This window comes from Saccopteryx leptura, chromosome 1 (assembly GCF_036850995.1).
Source record: "Saccopteryx leptura isolate mSacLep1 chromosome 1, mSacLep1_pri_phased_curated, whole genome shotgun sequence".
NCBI lineage: Eukaryota > Metazoa > Chordata > Mammalia > Chiroptera > Emballonuridae > Saccopteryx > Saccopteryx leptura.
This window is the reverse complement of record NC_089503.1, coordinates 223,211,348-223,228,553: the sequence shown is the minus strand read 5'-3', so window position 1 is coordinate 223,228,553 and position 17,206 is coordinate 223,211,348. Positions and strand designations below refer to the sequence as shown.

The 17,206-nt window shown below is 43.6% G+C and overlaps 1 protein-coding gene across 1 annotated transcript in view; it reads left to right on the top strand.

The window, feature by feature from the left end:
• The first annotated feature begins 524 nt into the window (after positions 1–524).
• Positions 525–17,206, top strand: part of KLHL2 (kelch like family member 2) — a 110,269-nt gene continuing 93,587 nt past the window's right edge. Inside the window, exon 1 of the mRNA XM_066386999.1 lies at positions 525–849. Coding sequence (XP_066243096.1) covers positions 824–849 — 26 coding nt within the window. The 5' untranslated portion in view covers positions 525–823. The remainder of the gene's footprint in view (positions 850–17,206) is intronic.

Sequence of the window (17,206 nt, the reverse complement as noted above, 5' to 3'; positions counted from 1 at the left end):
ATCGGTCCAGATGGACAGCTCCACGGACGCGCAGCCCTGGTTTTGTTCTGTCCTATCCCTGACCGAGGAAGGAGGCCCAGCTTTTTGTTTGGGACATTAGATAGGCTAATTCATTTCTTCTTGCCTTAGTGTCACCATTTGTAAAGGAATTGGTTGGTTATACTTATTCTTTTCATCTCCCCTGGGCATAGGCTAAAATCGGAAGAGAATAATGTGAACAAGCCTGTGAAGCAGAGCAGCCCGTGACTAGCGAGCACTATTATGCTGTGCTTTCGGGCGCCCGTTTCCTGCACAGACAACACCCTCCTCCAGTTTCCTAGCTGCCCCGCCCGGGGGGCCCACAGACCCCACTGCAGGCGCCGTCGCCCCCGCCCGCCCGCGGGCCGCGTCTGGGCACGCCCGCCGGCTCTGGCACAGCAGCAGCCTCGGCGGCGGCGGCAGCAGCAGCGGGAGGAAGGGGAGGCGCCGAGGGAGGGGTCCGCGGCCGCCGCGGGAGGCCGCACCGCTGTCCCGTCAGAGCGTCGGCGCCGGCGGGGCCGAACCCGGAAGTGGCCGGACCCGCGCGCCCGCCCGTCCCGCAGTCGCCGCCGCCCCGCACTCAGGCGAGCGCGGGAGCCGCACAGTCAGACGGAGCGCGCCCGGCCGAGCGGGCCATGGCCGCGGGGGCCGCCGCCGCAGGTGGTGGCGCTCGGTGAGGCGTGCGGCGCCCCCTCCGGGGCGGATGGAACGTGGCTCGGCGGGCGGGCAGTGCCGGCGTCCGCGGCTGGAATGGTGGTGGCGGCGGCGGTCGGTGCCTCCGTTCTGAAGCCCGAGAGGAGCCACAATGGAGACGCCGCCGCTGCCTCCCGCGTGAGTGAGCGGGCTGTGCCGCTGCGGATCGGCGCGCCGTTGCGGCGCGTGGCGCCGGCCGCGGGCGCTGCTCGGGGACAGTCGCCCGGAGCTCGCCGGCGCTGGACGCCGGAGCGGTCGGGCAGCCGCCGCTGGGGGCGGCGGGAGGTGGGAGCTGCGGGGCGTGACGAGGCGCGGTTTCCGCAGTCCCGAGGCGGACGCGGACGGAAACTCAGCGTGGCCAGGCGAGGACTGAAAACGCTGCCCGGGCTTTCCCGGGCAGGGTCTTCCCGATCCCAGGCGAAGAGGACATTGGGATGGGCTGTGCTTGGAGACTGCCCATCCTCTGTCTACCTCCCTGGGATGCATGGGCTGCTGGTGCCCAGTTGGCCGGCCACTTTCCAAGGATGGGGATATGATGCACGAGAGTCTGTTGGGGGGGGGGGGGGGGGGAGAATACTGGAGAGTACCAGACGCCCGGCGTCGAAATGAATTTATCTTAGGTTGCTTACTTCTCCGAATTTCTAGTAAAATTAATTGAGGAACATTTACATCACTGAATGAGCCGCGGCTGTTAGGGGATGTGACCTCTTTTACCTGGCGCTGCAGAAAATTGTATCCAAAAATCAGAGTATCTTCTGTTTCCTTGGTACCCTGGGCAAATGAGTAGCGTAGCGACCTGCCAGGCACAGGTGTCTTTTTCCTTGGTACCCAGATACATTCAAGATTACCTGCAAGAAAATTACTTTTCAGAAATAATAACAGCTGAACAATTATATGGAAGATGTTGAAGATATTGCATTATTGACGATAAGTGGGTTTTTTTTAACATTATGGTAAAAAACTATAAACCTCCGAGTTTTAGAATTTTCTATTTTGATTTGCTTTCCTTAGTGTAATGTTGATGAAGGAACAAGATCCCTTTTTGTTGTTGTTGTTGCTTATTTTCTGGAACAAGAGCCCTTTGAAGCTGAGTTTTCGGGATGCAGACACGCCTCATTCTGAAGAACAAGCTTACCTTTTCATGAGTTTATTCAGAGTCTTATCGTTTTTTACTTAGATTTGGCTATCTTCACTCCGTGGCAGTTGTGCCGCACCATCCTCTTGGGGTTATTTCATAGCGTTCCAACCAAAATATGGATATTAGACTTGAGCTGAATAATTTTTTGATGTTGAGTCCCTCTAGAGAGCTAATAGGATTCTGGAACTACAATTTCTATAGGTGCCTTATGGAATTTTTAGCTTGAGTGGGACAGGTGATGGCGGAAGCTAGGAGTAGGTGATAAGACTCTTGAGTTGACCCATCTGTGTTGCCGAGAGCTGACTTGCTTCATGTCACTGTGGCTTTGAGGGCTTTGTGATCTGGTTTTGTTCTTTAGCAGGTTCCGAAAGGCTCCTGACTCCTCGGAAACATGATGGTGGATTGATTGTTAATATCAGCAGTGTGAGCACAGCACCAGCGCTAGTTGTATCCAGGCTCAGGGGCACTTAAGGCAGAAAATGCTAACTGTATTTGGACAGCATATAGTATGTTCAGTATACCATATAGGCATGTTATATGTAGAAACCCTGTTCCCTTTGTATCAATTCTCTGCAATCCCTTTTTACTTTTCAAGCAGAGGGAAACAGGGAAAGAGCAAGGAGATCTTAGAGTGCAGGTGAAAAAAAGGGTGTGGACAAGGAGGCTCTGGAGGAAGGGACTAGAGACACAGACAATGATTTAAACAGAAATAATTATGAATGACAGGGGGGGTACACTTTGTAAAGTATATGATTGCCTAGCCACTTGTGCTGTACACCTGAAATTAATACAAAACAATATTGAGTGTAAGCTTTAATTGAAATAAAAGAAAAAAATGAAATAGATGGGTGCATGCATATATTGATGTGGAGTCTAGGAAAGATCAGCTAATCATAGTTTTGGTGTCTAGCACAATTCTTTGGTATTGAGACTCCTTTGATAGTGCTGGAACAATGACAGGCAGAGAGGTAATGGAAAGCCTGGCATGCCAGCAGTGATGAAAGAGTTGTATTTTTTTGTTTGTTTTTTTTTGCAAGAGAGACAGACAGGAAGGGAGAGAGATGAGAAGAAGCTCAGTTCTTCGTTGTGGCTCCTTAGTTGTTCATTGATTGCTTTCTCATATGTGCCTTGACCTGGGGGCTCCAGCAGAGCTAGTGACCCATTGCTCAAGCCAGTGACCTTGGGCTTCAAGCCAGCGACCATGGGGTCATGTCTATGACCCCACAGTCAAGCCAGTGACCCTGTGCTCAAGCCGGTGAGCCCGCGCTCAAGCCAGCAACCGTGCGGTTTGAACCTGGGTCCTCGGCATCCCAGGCCAGCACTTGATCCACTGCGCCACCGCCTGGTCAGGCAATGAAAGATTGTTAAAGCTTCTTTTAATCACGGGTGGCTAGAGTTGGTGAGGTTTTTGCACTGTTTCTGTTCACTTAATAAATACAAGTAGGTTTTATTGTCACTTGGTTTATCTAGGATTAATTCTCATTCCAGAGCTGAGTGTTATTTACCTTTCTGTAGGTTAGAAATAGTTTTCCTTTACACCCTTTGGACTTTTTGCTTCTATGCGCACTAACTTGTTTTTTTCCTTCTACTTTGAATCATGGGTGCTGGATTTGAGAAATGTAGGCAATGTCTTTGGGAAATAGCTTCTTTCGGCCTCACTGGGCTAGAGCTAGACTAGGACAGAGGCCAGTGCAAGTCATTGGGAGGGCTCAGCTTTTCATAAGGTTAGATTTGTAGCTGGAACTTTTCTTTTTTAAAATTAATTTTTTTTTAAATTTATGGATTTTAGAGAGCGGGGAGAGAAGGAAAAAGAGAGGGGGGAGAGAAAGAGAGATCAACTTTTTGTTTCACCTAGCCATGCATTCATTGGTTGATCCCTTTGTGTGCCCTGATTGGGGATTGAACCAGCAACCTTAGTATATTGGGACAGTGTTCCAACCAACTGAGCTACCTGGCCAGGGCTGTAGCCTGAGCTTGAAGGCAAAGAAAGATGTTTGACGTGGACTTAAAGTGCCTTGGGTGATGTGGTAGGAAGCAGGGACTCAGATCCTCTTGATGCGAGTGTCTTTTATTAATTAATTTATTCTGCAGGTATTTGAATGCCTGTTTCTTTGTCTGGTACTGTGTGGTGCTTATGCTCATACTGCTTTTTTGACGGTCAGTTTTACATTGCTCTCAAGCCCTACCTTGTTCCCTTTCAGCCTGTTAGCATATTGTCTTTGAGGAATGGAGGTGACTGTGCCCCCTTATTCCTTCAGTATGGGCTTGTTGAAATTAGGTTTTGATCTCTTCTTTTTCTACTCCTCATCCTTTTTGATTCTCATATTGATTGTCATTGAGCTTTACTATCTCTGCTTATTTTTGTTTGTTTGTTTGTTTTGTTTTTGCATCCTTGAGTACATGTGGTATTTAGATGCTGTTGCATTTTGAGGTCTGGATGACGTTAAGACCATGGGACATGTGCTTCTGAATCTGAAAGGTGTGAAACTAAAAATTAGATGTAAATTAGTAAAGGAATTTCAGTGTGTAAACTGAGATATACAAAAGTAAGTATAAATTAATAAGCCCTGACCTCAGGAATGTTTTATATATTCTAGCATTTAGAGTTATTTTTTTTTCTTTTTTTTTTTTTTTCATTTTTCCGAAGCTGGAAACGGGGAGGCAGTCAGACAGACTCCCGCATGCACCCTACTGGGATCCACCCGGCATGCCCATCAGGAGGCGATGCTCTGCCCATCTGGGGCTTCGCTCTGTTGCATCCAGAGCCACTCCAGCGCCTGAGGCAGAGGCCACAGAGCCATCCTCAGTGCCCGTGCAAACTTTGCTCCAATGGAGCCTCGGCTGCGGGAGGGGAAGAGAGAGACAGAGAGGAAGGAGAGGGGGAGGGGTGGAGAAGCAGATGGGCGCTTCTCCTGTGTGCCCTGGCCGGGAATCGAACCCGGGACTCCTGCACGCCAGGCCAACGCTCTACCGCTGAGCCAACCGGCCAGGGCCTAGAGTTATTTTTAAAATAAGGATTTTCATAATTGTTAAGGGAAGACTAGTAGGTATAGGACAGAGTTCATCCTTCGACCTCCCCTCACTGAACAGCCTTTGTTTTCCTATTGGCTCCTCTGTCACAAGTTGATTTTCACTCTACAGGCCTTGTATTTTTGCTTTTCCTTCTCAAAGCTAAGCAAGCATGCTTCAGATACAACCATATCTTTTTTTAAGTCAATTCCGGAGAACTCATGAGTGTCAGAAGTGTTCAAGTATAGGCTGACATCTTGTTGAGTGTGTTCTAAGGGATTTAAGCAGTAGAAGATTGGATGGGTTAGAGCTGAAGTTCTCAGATTTTTGGATTTTACTGACTTGTAAAATTGAAGTCCAACATAGCAGTGGTCCCCCAAACCCTGGGCCACGGACTGGTACCGGTCCTTGGGCCATTTGGTACCGGTCCGCAGAGAAAGAATAAATAACTTACATTATTTCCGTTTTATTTATATTTAAGTCTGAACGATGTCTTATTTTAAAAAAATGACCAGATTCCCTCTGTTACATCCGTCTAAGACTCACTCTTGACGCTTGTCTCGGTCACGTGATACATTTATCCGTCCCACCCTAAAGGCCAGTCTGTGAAAATATTTTCTGACATTAAACCGGTCTGTGGCCCGAAAAAGGTTGGGGACCACTGCAACATAGAATGGTTAAGTTTTTTGTTTTGCCAAGCAAAGAAATTATTGATAATAAACTAATTACAAACTATCATCTTTGTGTAAAAGGAAGGACATTTTAGTGCCCCTTCCCAATTCAAATAGGGACATAATCTCAGAATAAAGGATAATTCTTAAGTGGAATAAATTTAGCTTTATGAAAACATACTACATTGCCCTTATTTTGTCACAGATCAGTTAAAAAGTTCATCGAAGCCTAACATTTGTGATCCACTGGACAAAATTACCTTTAACACTCTTTCTAATTCTAAGATTCAGTTCCTGTGAATTTGGAACCTTGCCATTGTCCCGGTATCCATTTGTTTGATTTTTATAGCCCACTTGTTATAAAAGTTTAGCTAGTTTTTTGTTTAACTAGCCCTAAGTAAATTGAGCATCTCTCAAATCATTGGTGAACTTCCGCAATAATCTAGACTAAGACCTTCAAAATATTTAGGAACAATAATGGCTCACAGGGTAATGTTGAAAGAAGATTTATGAATCTGTGTGTGTTGAAGGAAGTGTCATATAGTATATAAAGAAAATTTTGAACTGCGTTTGGGAACTTGAGAAGTGGATTCTAGAATAGGTAGCATTTATGTAGTACTGTAGTCTTAAAATTTTCTAATGCTGGGAAATCAGTCCTTCTCCTCCCACCAAATACCCCCAAAATCTCTTGTTTCTAATTTATATTTTTAAATGCATTTATAGTAGGCATTTAATAAATATTAGTAAGTGTGCTTTTGTCACGCTGACTCTAAATTTATTCACTCATGGCTGTTATGGAACTGCACTAGGAGTGTTTATGAAAACAATTCAACTTTTTTCTTAAAATCAAGGTCATACAGAGAATGAAAATTGCCTTTCAGATGTGTTTTTTTAATAGACTTCTCCTGAATTTTAAATGTATCTATTATTCATAATGAGGGAGTGCAGGTTTTTTGTTCATTTTTGTTGGGTGTCTTCTATGACGAGGCTTTGAGAATATCTCAGAAAACAAAACAAAATCCTTTCCTCATGGTTGAAACTGATAGTAAACGAATATATAACACAACTGCTGTGGCAGGTAATATACTTTGTCTTATGTACTTTCTTCATTTCAGACTCTTGGCATTTGCTAAAGTATTTTTTGGACCAGTTCTTTTCATTCATTCTGCCTTGAAAACAAGACTTTGCTTTCCATGACACTACGTTTTCTTAGTTTTCTCCTCTAGTTTTTAAGTTGCTAAATGTGACTTTATTTATTTTGTTAATCTCATTTAATCTTGTCAACAGCCTGTTTATAGTGTAAGTCTCTTATATAATCTTTTTTCAGAGGTATAATTACTTTCCCAAGCTTATCATAGAGGAGAAACTGGGTCTCTAATCTCTGTTTATCACTTTTTTGTCTTCTGTGGCTTCTGGTTTTATTTTTTTAAATTTTTTTAAAAATTAAAAGAGTCAGAGAGAGGGATAGATAGGGACAGACAGACAGGAACGGAGAGAGATGAGAAACATCAATCATCAGTTTTTTGTTGTGACACCTTAGTTGTTCATTGATTGCTTTCTCATATGTGCCTTGACCGTGGGCCTTCAGCAGACCGAGTAACCCCTTGCTCGAGCCAGCGACCTTGGGTCCAAGCTGGTGAGCTTTTGCTGAAACCAGATAAGCCCGCGCTCAACCTGGTGACCTCGGGGTCTCGAACCTGGATCATCTGCATCCCAGTCCGACGACGCTCTTGTTCACTGCGCCACTGCCTGGTCAGGCATGTGGCTTCTGTTGTTGGCAGTAGCCTTTCCTCATAGATACAGGCCTTGGCCAGTTCTTTCAGTCAACTACATATTAATCACTAAGTTGTGTCTTCATCTATATCTTAAGACTGGGCTCAAGAGCTTTGCTTCAAACTTGAGTTTTGAGCATCTTACAGAACATCTGCTATTAGCTTATATCTCAGAGTCAACATTTCTAAAACCGAGTTCATACTTATTGTTCTCAAACTGATTTCCCTTTATAACATCTTCACTTATTCAGTGGAATACTCATTCCACCCAAAGCCTTGGAGTGATCTTTGATTTCTCTCTATTATCATCCTCCACATCTTATCGGCTCCCAGGAACTGTAGAGCCTTGGTTTCAAGTGTTCATTCTGACTGCTACTACTTTGATAAACAGATTTTATCACTTGATACCTGGATTTTTTTCTGCTATTGAGATCTGTTTTCCCTCCTCACTTTTCAGCCCACCTACTATTTGAACCCCCAACATCTTAGAGTCCTTACCAATACCAGGTATGCTAGCCAGACAGTCCCAGCCCATCATCATTTTGGCTATGTCTTATATGTTCAGGGTCTGCCTTATCACAAGCCGGGAGTCTCCAGCCTTTTTCTCTCGTGCCCCTAGTTAAAACAACTTGGAGTTCTCCCAACAGTTGGAGCTCCATTTCCTTCACCAAGTCTTTCCAGTTCCCAGCTCTCATTCCAGCTCCTTTTGCATTCTGGTAGTGTTTATAGTCAGTAGCCTGTAATCTTGTACCTGTGTACTAACTGTGCCTTTCCCCTGTGGTTTCAGCTGTGCCTCCCCAGTTAGATGGAAACTGGAGAAGGCTCCTGTGTTCAGCCTGCTTTCTATCCCTCCCATAGTGGGCATGTAGACAGACAGCGCTTACCCACTTGATTTATTACCAGTGGTGGGGGTTTGGGCTGTTACTAATAATTTTAATTGCTGTTGCAATTAAAGATGAGAAAGACCAATAAAATCCATAAAATACATCTCCATATTCAGTTTATCTCCTAACTTCAACATACATTTTTCTTCTGAACTCTGTACTTACATTCGTATAGTATTTAGTGCTTGGATAGCTCCCTGAGGCTAGCTAGTAGGTGAGATGTTACTGTCTTTGACTTCCATGTCACATATATATCAGACATATTTGTGGACTAACGAAACCTTATTTTATAATTAAACTGTCTGAAGCCCAGAGAGGCTAAGTAAGTAATCCAGGGTCAGTTGGTTAGTGTTTGGCACAGGCAGGATTCCAGCTGATTCTGGTCCTCTTCTAGTGCCTTTGCATTCAAGCAGTGGGAAATGTAGCCCAGTCAACTGAATCTCCAAATCAGACTGCTGCCCTCTCTTACCAGCCACGCCATGGCAATACTAGGACAAGTGGCAAAAGAAAGGTCAGAAATATGAGTGATAAAAGATATGGAAATGTTTGAAATGGATTGTCAACCTCCTCTTTTAGCGCCTCACAAATATCCCACTCTGATAGTGCTTGTAAGTTGTTTATAACATACTCACTCTTTAAAATGAGAATGATCTCGCATAAGACATACTTTTACTCTGGTTTCTTTCCTGGTAATAGTCAGTGTCGGGGACAAAAAGTGCCTGATAGTCTGTTTGCCGTGTAGGTGGGAGGGAAAGAGGGAGAGAGCCGAGTTGAACTGAAGCAGAGCTCTGTGCAGCTCTATTGTTCTACTATCTGAGAGCAATTATACTCCACCTTCCATCAACCTCTCCACCTCAGACATCCCAACTACTGCCTCCTGCCGAAGTTTCCCCACTCGTGTAACAGAAAGCCACGCAGCCAAGTCCCAGAGAGCTGAAGAGGGATGGCATGTAATACCGCTTCTCTGTCCACCGATAGGGTCAGTGTTCTGCTTTAACTGCTAATCCATTTTAGTAACATCAGGCATTTCTAGACATTTCCTTTCCAGCTTTGGGAAATCGGAAGCATAACTTTTAAAGATATATGTACTGGACTGATGCATTCAGTGGCATTATTATGATGCTGTCTGTGAGGTATTCTATGACAGGACAGGATTTTTTGAATCTCACAAGATGCCTCATACTCAGTTTATACACTGAAAGTACAATTCAAGTCTTACATGTCTGTATGGCAGATATTAAAATTTTAAAAGCCATATTTATCTGGTAACATTACCATATGTTTATAGTTTACAGTTAGTCTACTGGTTTTGGACCTAAAAATATTTAAATTCCAAACATTTGAAGAAAATTTGCTGAGCATATATATCTCTTTGCTTTTAGCTGATTTTAAAAACTGAAACCACATCTCTACCACAAACCGACATGTTTCCAATGAGAAAGCTCTCTACTTTTGCAGCTTGTAAGGAATATTGTAGTTATTTGGTTGAGATCAAAGATGTGAGAGTATTTTGTTAGGAAACTGTACAGCGATGTAACAAAATATTAGTATGGTTGACTTTCTGCTTCTGATATCTGGACTTGTGTGTGGGGGAGATGTTAGTACGATAACCAGCTTCTGAATGCAAGTTTAGCTAGGAAGACAGCAGAGAAAAATCAAAGCGATATTTTAAAGTAATTGGAGAAACTTCAGAGTTATACAGCATGGATGGTGACTTTGAAAACAACAGCTGCTGATGTGAATTTGGCAGAAATTTCTGAGTAATGGTGGGTGACTCATTGCAGGCAGGGGAGTCTTGCAGCTTTTGAGGTGAACAGGCAGAAGGGAGACGAGAGTTGGGGCCACCCAGGGGCTAAGTATTTGGATTCTGAATGGGAAAATGTCTGCTCCCCTGTTAAATTTTGCAGCTGCATCTTTCATATGAATTACAGCATTGTTTCTACCAGAAAATATTAAAAACATAACCAACCCATCTTTTCTAGTGTTTGTTCTCAATCTGAGATGATTGTCCCAGAGTGGGAGTTAAGTGGGTGGTGGGGCATATTACATCACTTAAAAAAATTATACATAGCCTCCTTTCACCCCTACTCTGGAGATAACTGACATTCTGATATACTTAGTCCTATAAAAAGGGCTTTTCTGAATCTTCATGTGAAGAGGGATGGTTAAGTGTAGTTTGAAGAAATTGCTTGGGCCCTGGTCGGGCAGCTCAGTTGGTTAGAACATGGTCCTGATACACCAAGGTTGTGGATTCAATCCTCAGTCAAGGCATATACGGGAATCTACCAATGAATGCATAAATAAGTGGAACAACAAATTGATGTCTCTCTCTCTCTCTCTCTCTCTCTTTTTCTTTCACCCCCTCCCTCCTACTCCTCTCCTTCCTCCCACTTTCCCCCTCTTGTTTTCCCCCTCCCTCCTTCCCTCTCTCTCTAAAATCAATCAATAAATATTAAAAAAGAAAAGAAGAAAGAGAAACTTGCTTGGGTCATTTTGATTCCTCTGTCGCCCTCCATTGGAAAATACTGTTCCCAAGCAAATGATGTACCGGTTTTTAATACTGTATCTAATTTTTAAGGTGTCCTCAAAATATTTGCAGTAGGTTCAAACCTTTGCTTGGTTGTAGAGTCTTAACTCTTTGAAAGGGACAGCCCAGTCTCTATTTGCTCTTCTTGGAGAATTCAGTTATTGTCAGTAATATTCTTAACCAGAGTTAGAAAGTTACCTGGCCCCATCAAATTAAATTTTTGGGGGGGGGGTATTTTTCTGAAGCTGGAAACGGGGAGAGACAGACTGACTCCCGCATGTGCCCGACCGGGATCCACCCGCCACGCCCACCAGGGGGCGATGCTCTGCCCATCAGGGGGCGATGCTCTGCCCATCCCGGGCGTTGCTCTGTCGCGACCAGAGCCACTCTAGCGCCTGGGGCAGAGGCCAAGGAGCCATCCCAGCACCTGGGCCATCTTTTGCTCCAATGGAGCCTCGGCTGCGGGAGGGGAAGAGAGAGACACAGAGGAAGGAGAGGGGGAGGGGTGGAGAAGCAGATGGGCGCTTCTCCTGTGTGCCCTGGCCGGTAATCGAACCGGGAATTCTGCACGCCAGGCCGACGCTCTACCACTGAACCAACCGGCCAGGGCTAAATTTAATTTTTTAATTAAAAAAAAATATAGCCCTGGCGGTTGGCTCAGTGATAGAGCATTGGCCCAGCATGTGGAACTGTTGGGTTCGATTCCTGGTCAGGGCACACAGGAGTAGCGCCCATCTGCTTCTCCACCCTCCCCCTCTCCTTCCTCTCTGTCTCTCTCTTCTCCTCCCACAGCCAGGGCTCCATTGGAGCAAAGTTGGCCCTGGCACCAAGGACAGTTCCATGGCCTCCACCTCAGGGGCTAGAATGGCTCTGGCAGCAACAGAGCCACACCCCAGATGGGCAGAGCATTGCCCCCTGGTGGGCATGCTGGGTGGATCCCGCTCTGGCGCATGCAGGAGTATGTCTGACTGCCTCCCTGCTTCTAACTTTGGAAAAATACAAAAAAAAAAACCCCAAAAAACAAAACAAACAAAAAACCCATATGGGTGCTGCACACAACATAATCAACATGTTCAAATGCTATAGAAATGTTTACCTAAAATGTATAGACTCTCATTGATCAATGTCACTCATTGACTTTAATTTTCTAATTAAAAAATTAAAATTAAAAAAGAAAGTTACCTGGTCTGACAAGCCACCCTTGCCCACAGCTAGGAATTTGTGGAAAGCCAGTCATTGAAAGAAGGTGTTAGAATGATGGATTACACAGCATAGTAGTGTGCTGGGAAACAAACCCTTAGAAGTCTCAACTATTTTAGTATATGTTTGTAACAATTAACCGTTGGATAATTTTAAGACTGGTTATGGAATGTAGAGTTAGGAAAACACTTAAAAGTGAAAAATGTTGGAAAAGTATCTCAAGCTTTTCCAGGATGACAGTTTTCAGAATGAAGAACTTTTCTGGAAAAGGATTAGCTGGCTCTTTGCTTCAAAGGGAAGCAGGGACAAGATGTGACTCTGCACTTACAGGGTAGGAATCTCCACTTAGCTGCTTCCTAGTATATGTTCATTTTCCACATCTGTAGTTTTAAACATGAAGTGTAATTTTCTGTTACTCATTTCTGCTTCTGAAAGAGAGACCATCTAACACAAAACCACATAGGAAATGGAAAATTATGGAAAGGGCTTTGCTGTTGTAAATGTAGACCTGTGCGGCAGGGTGCTGCAGTTATAAGTGGCTGTCAGCACAGAGAACACTTTAAAATTTTTAATGTTATTTCTTACTTATTCCTTTTAAGCCTTTGAAAGTCTTTTCTTTGCAGAGTTTCTAGAGTACATAAAAGAAGTGGGAGCTGAAAATAGCTTTAAGAAAGCTATTGGCTTTGAGAAACCAATAAAGATATTGACAGTTGTGTGGTAACTGTCTTACAGTTAATTCTCTATTGCAAGAAGTTTTAATTTCTAATTTCTTAAGCAGATATAAACATTTTTGACTCAATGGTATTTTTTCTAGGGCAGAGTTGCTTTCACTTCTATTCTGAGCATTTTCTGAAGAGCCTTCTATGATAGTTTGCTAATCCTCAACATTATATTTTCTCTCTGTTGTAAACTCTTAAGTTTTTTGTTTTTTTTTGTTTTTTGTTTTTTGTTTTTTTTTTTACAGGGACAGAGAGAGAGTCAGAGAGAGGGATAGATAGGGACAGACAGGAATGGAAAGAGATGAGAAACATCAATCACTAGTTTTTTGTTGCGACACCTTAGTTGTTCATTGATTGCTCTCTCATATGTGCCTTGACCGCGGGCCCTCAGCAGACCGAGTAACCCCGTGCTCAAGCCAATGACCTTGGGTCCACGCTGATGAGCTTTTTGCTCAAGCCAGATGAGCCCACGCTCAAACTGGCAACCTCGAGGTCTCGAACCTGGGTCCTCCGCATCCCAGTCCGACGCTCTATCCACTGCGCCACCGCCTGGTCAGGCAACTCTTAAGTTTTTAAACTAGAAGCAAATAGAAATATTATTCAATCGCCATATATGTGGACATTCAGTGCTACATGGTCAGGCAATTTGTGTAGGTTGCATACATCTACATGGTCTCTCCTTTTTCCTACTGTTTTCTTTATGAAAGAATGGTGGGAAATGGCAGTATGAGAATATGTCTTAAACCATAAAGTGTTTCACCAGTCTCCTCCACCAGATCTAGATGTTCTGCCATCTTTGGACTTCTAGGCTTACTAGTTCTTTTTCCTAGGCCAGGTATAACTCATCTCTCTACATACACACAGACACACACATACTAGAGGCCACGGAGCAGAGTGCACTCTTCTGTTCTCCCACTCTAGCTGTGGGCTCACCCACTGGAGGCAATGCCTTGCACTAACCAGTGGTCGGCAAACTCATTACTCAACAGAGCCAATTATCAATAGTACAGTGATTGAAATTTCTTTTGAGAGCCAAATTTTTAAAACTTAAACTATATAGGTAGGTAGATTCCTTATCGATGTAGCACCTGCACATGGTATTTTGTGGAAGAGCCACACTCAAGGGGCCAAAGAGCCGCATGTGGCTCGTGAGCCGCAGTTTGCCGACCAGGGCACTAAGGCATTTGTAAGGCTCCCATAAAAACTTTCACGTGGTGGGAAGCAAGACTGATGATCACTTCTAGTGGGCAAGCTCTGGAATAATCAGCTGTCTCAGTGTGGATTTTGGGGGGTGTGGGAATGAGCGAGGATAACTTACGTGGTTAATGTTGGAGGTTACTTTAATGTTTGCCTCAGTTGCATGGCTTCATGTACCATCTACACCAGTGATTTTCAACCGGTGTGCCGCAAGAATTGTGATGAATGGAGACTTTACTTGGGGTGATGAACACATAGGACAATGTACAGATGGTGTGTTGTGGAATTGTGCACCTGAAACCTGTATAATTTTGTTAACCAGTGTCACCCCCAATACATTCAATAAAAAAAATAAACACAATATCTGACTGTTTAGTCAGGGACACTGACCTCTTTTCCCTTAGATTGTCAAATAAAAAAATGACAACAGCCAACACAACAATAGCCGTCCAGTATGAATGAATCAAGATTATACCTATTTTTTTTTTGTCAGATTGACAAAAATGCATTTTTTGGTGTGCTTCAGAATTTTAGTATTTAGTCTATGTGTGCCATGAGATGAAAGAGGTTGAAAATCGCTGGTTGAGGTGATCAGTGATTTTCATATTGCTGGCTGCAGCTAGATTTTTCTCTCTAATTCTAGGCTCCATATCCATCTGATAGCTTTTTGATTTCTTTACTTTAAGACCTGATATCTTAAAACCAACATGTATAAAACTGAACTCTTGATCTCCTTTCCCCAAACTGGTTCTACTTGCAGCCTTTCCCATTCAATTAACAAGAACTCAGTCCTTCCACTTGCTCAGGCCAGAAACCGTGGAGTTGTTCTGACTCTCTCTGACATGCCACATGTGAACAAATCTTCAAGTCTGTGAACAGATTGTGTTGGCACTACCTTTAAACTGTATCGAAACCAAGCCACTTCTCATCACTGCTCCTTTCTCTACTGCTGCTCCCCTGCTCTGAGGGACTTTCACCTCCTACTGCATTTCTCTCCTAAATAGCTTCCCCCCTTTCAGCTTTGACACGTATAGACTATACCCAACCAGCAGCCAATGTGATCCTGTGAAAACATAAGTTGGATTGTGATCCTCTTCTGCAGTGCTTCCCCATTTCACTCCAGGTAAAAGCCAGAGTCCTTACAGCGTCCTGCAGGGCGTCCATGGTCTGCACTCCCCTTGCCCTGCTCCTGCAGCCCGGGTCTTACTTGCATACTCCTGACTCTCTTTACCTTGCCCTTTTTCTTTCGGCCCTAGCTCTTATCATTTTCTAATGTGCCATCTACTTCAATTATTAGTTATGTTTATCCTCCCCACCCCCTCACGACCCCAAGCTCTATGAGGACAGGGATCTTTGTTGTGTTCATTGATGGATTCCAAGTGCCTAGAATAGAGATAGCACTCAAAATATATTTGTTGAAAGATAATTATTGAAAAAATGAAAGATAATTATTTAAAAAATGAATCAGCCTTTCAGAAATGGGTCAGGAAAAAAAGAGGTATGAAGAGAAATATAACAATAGCTAATGATGTTTGCCTGTTCTTGTATGAAATATATGCAAGTATGATTTTTTAATTTGGTATGATGATTTTTTTACTTAGTGGATTTATTGAGGTATAATTTACATGCCACAAAATTTATCTATATAGCCTGACCAGGCGGTGGCGCAGTGGATAGAGCATCGGGCTGGGATGCGGAGGACGCAGGTTCGAGACCCCGAGGTTGCCAGCTTGAGTGTGGGCTCATCTGGTTTGAGCAAAGCTCACCAGTTTGGACCCAAGGTCACTGGCTTGAGCAAGGGGTCACTCAGTCTGCTCTAGCCCCCCAGTCAAGGCACATATGAGAAAGCAATCAATGAACAACTAAGGTGTCGCAACAAAAAACTGATGATTGATGTTTCTCATCTCTCTCCATTCCTGTCTGTCTATCCCTCTCTCTGTCTCTGTAAAAAAAAAAAAAAAATCTATATAATTGTACAATTCAGTGATTTTTAGTAAATTTCTAGAATTGCACATCCATTTTATCAAGTTTCCTTGTGTCTATTATAGTTAATTACACCTCCCCCTCATGATGCCCTGCTCTGTTTGCTACTTTTTGACCTCCACCTCTTGCAAGAATAATTTATACAGTAATACCAATATAGCCATTTATCTTAACAGTTATAAATTTAAATATGAAGTCAAATATTTATTGCTAAATGTGGGAAACAGTATCAAACCATAATGAAAAGAATGAGCTGGAGAGTCAGACAGGCCTCTTACCCAGATATATCATTTACCAAGTTACCCAAATTATTTTTGCCTCAATCTTTTCATCTGTTAAGTGGGGATAATAATAGTAATTAGCTCACAGAGTTGTGAGCACTAAGCAAATAGCAAAAGAAAACTACTTAGCATAGTGGATGCCATCTAGTCAGTACTCAATAAACTGTAGCTAACATTGTTAATGTCTTGATAGAGTAGGTCCAGAATTGTATATAGGATCAATAACCTTACAAGTAGAGAGCTGAATTCAAATCAGATGCTAAGTTTCTGAAATTTGTGTAATATGAACCTGGATCTGTCTTGGTTTGTAAATAGTCTATGACTATAGCAGATTGTAAGAGCAGGTTCATTTCCACCAGAGGAGAACATTTCTTAGTACTTTTATTTGGAGGTGTCTGCTGAACCACGTTTACTGAATTTTTGATTTTCCTCTTTGACAGAGCTTTGACACAAGGGAGTTAATTACCCACTTTTTTGTTAAAATCATAGTGACCATCAGAAAGTGTTCTGAATTGTGCCTTAAACCCTTTGAGTAGTACGAACGTTCATGTGCGTCCTTGTGCCTCCTGACCATCCAGAGTACAACGATTTATTTTAAAAATGTGTAAGGCAACATTAAAAAAAGGCAAATGTAGGCCCTGGCTGGTTGGCTCAGTGGTAGAGCGTCGGCCTGGCGTGCAGGAGTCCTGGGTTTGATTCCCGGCCAGGGTACACAGGAGAAGCGCCCATTTGCTTCTCCACCCCTCCCCCTCTCCTTCCTCTCTGTCTCTCTCTTCCCCTCCCGCAGCCAAGGCTCCATTGGAGCAAAGTTGGCCCGGGCACTGAGGATGGCTCCATGGTATTCTGCCTCGGGCGCTAGAATGGCTCTGGTCGCAACAGAGCAACGCCCCAGATGGGCAGAGCATCGCCCCCTGGTGGGCATGCTGGGTGGATCCCGGTTGGGCGCATGCGGGAGTCTGTCTGACTGCCTCCCCATTTCCAACTTCAGAAAAATACAAAAAAAAAAAAAAGGCAAATGTATATTCTTCTTGTTTCCATAAATTGGTTATCAAACAAACATGATTTTAAGTTAATAAAACTGTAACTGGAACTCATTTCATTTTTTGAAAAAAAA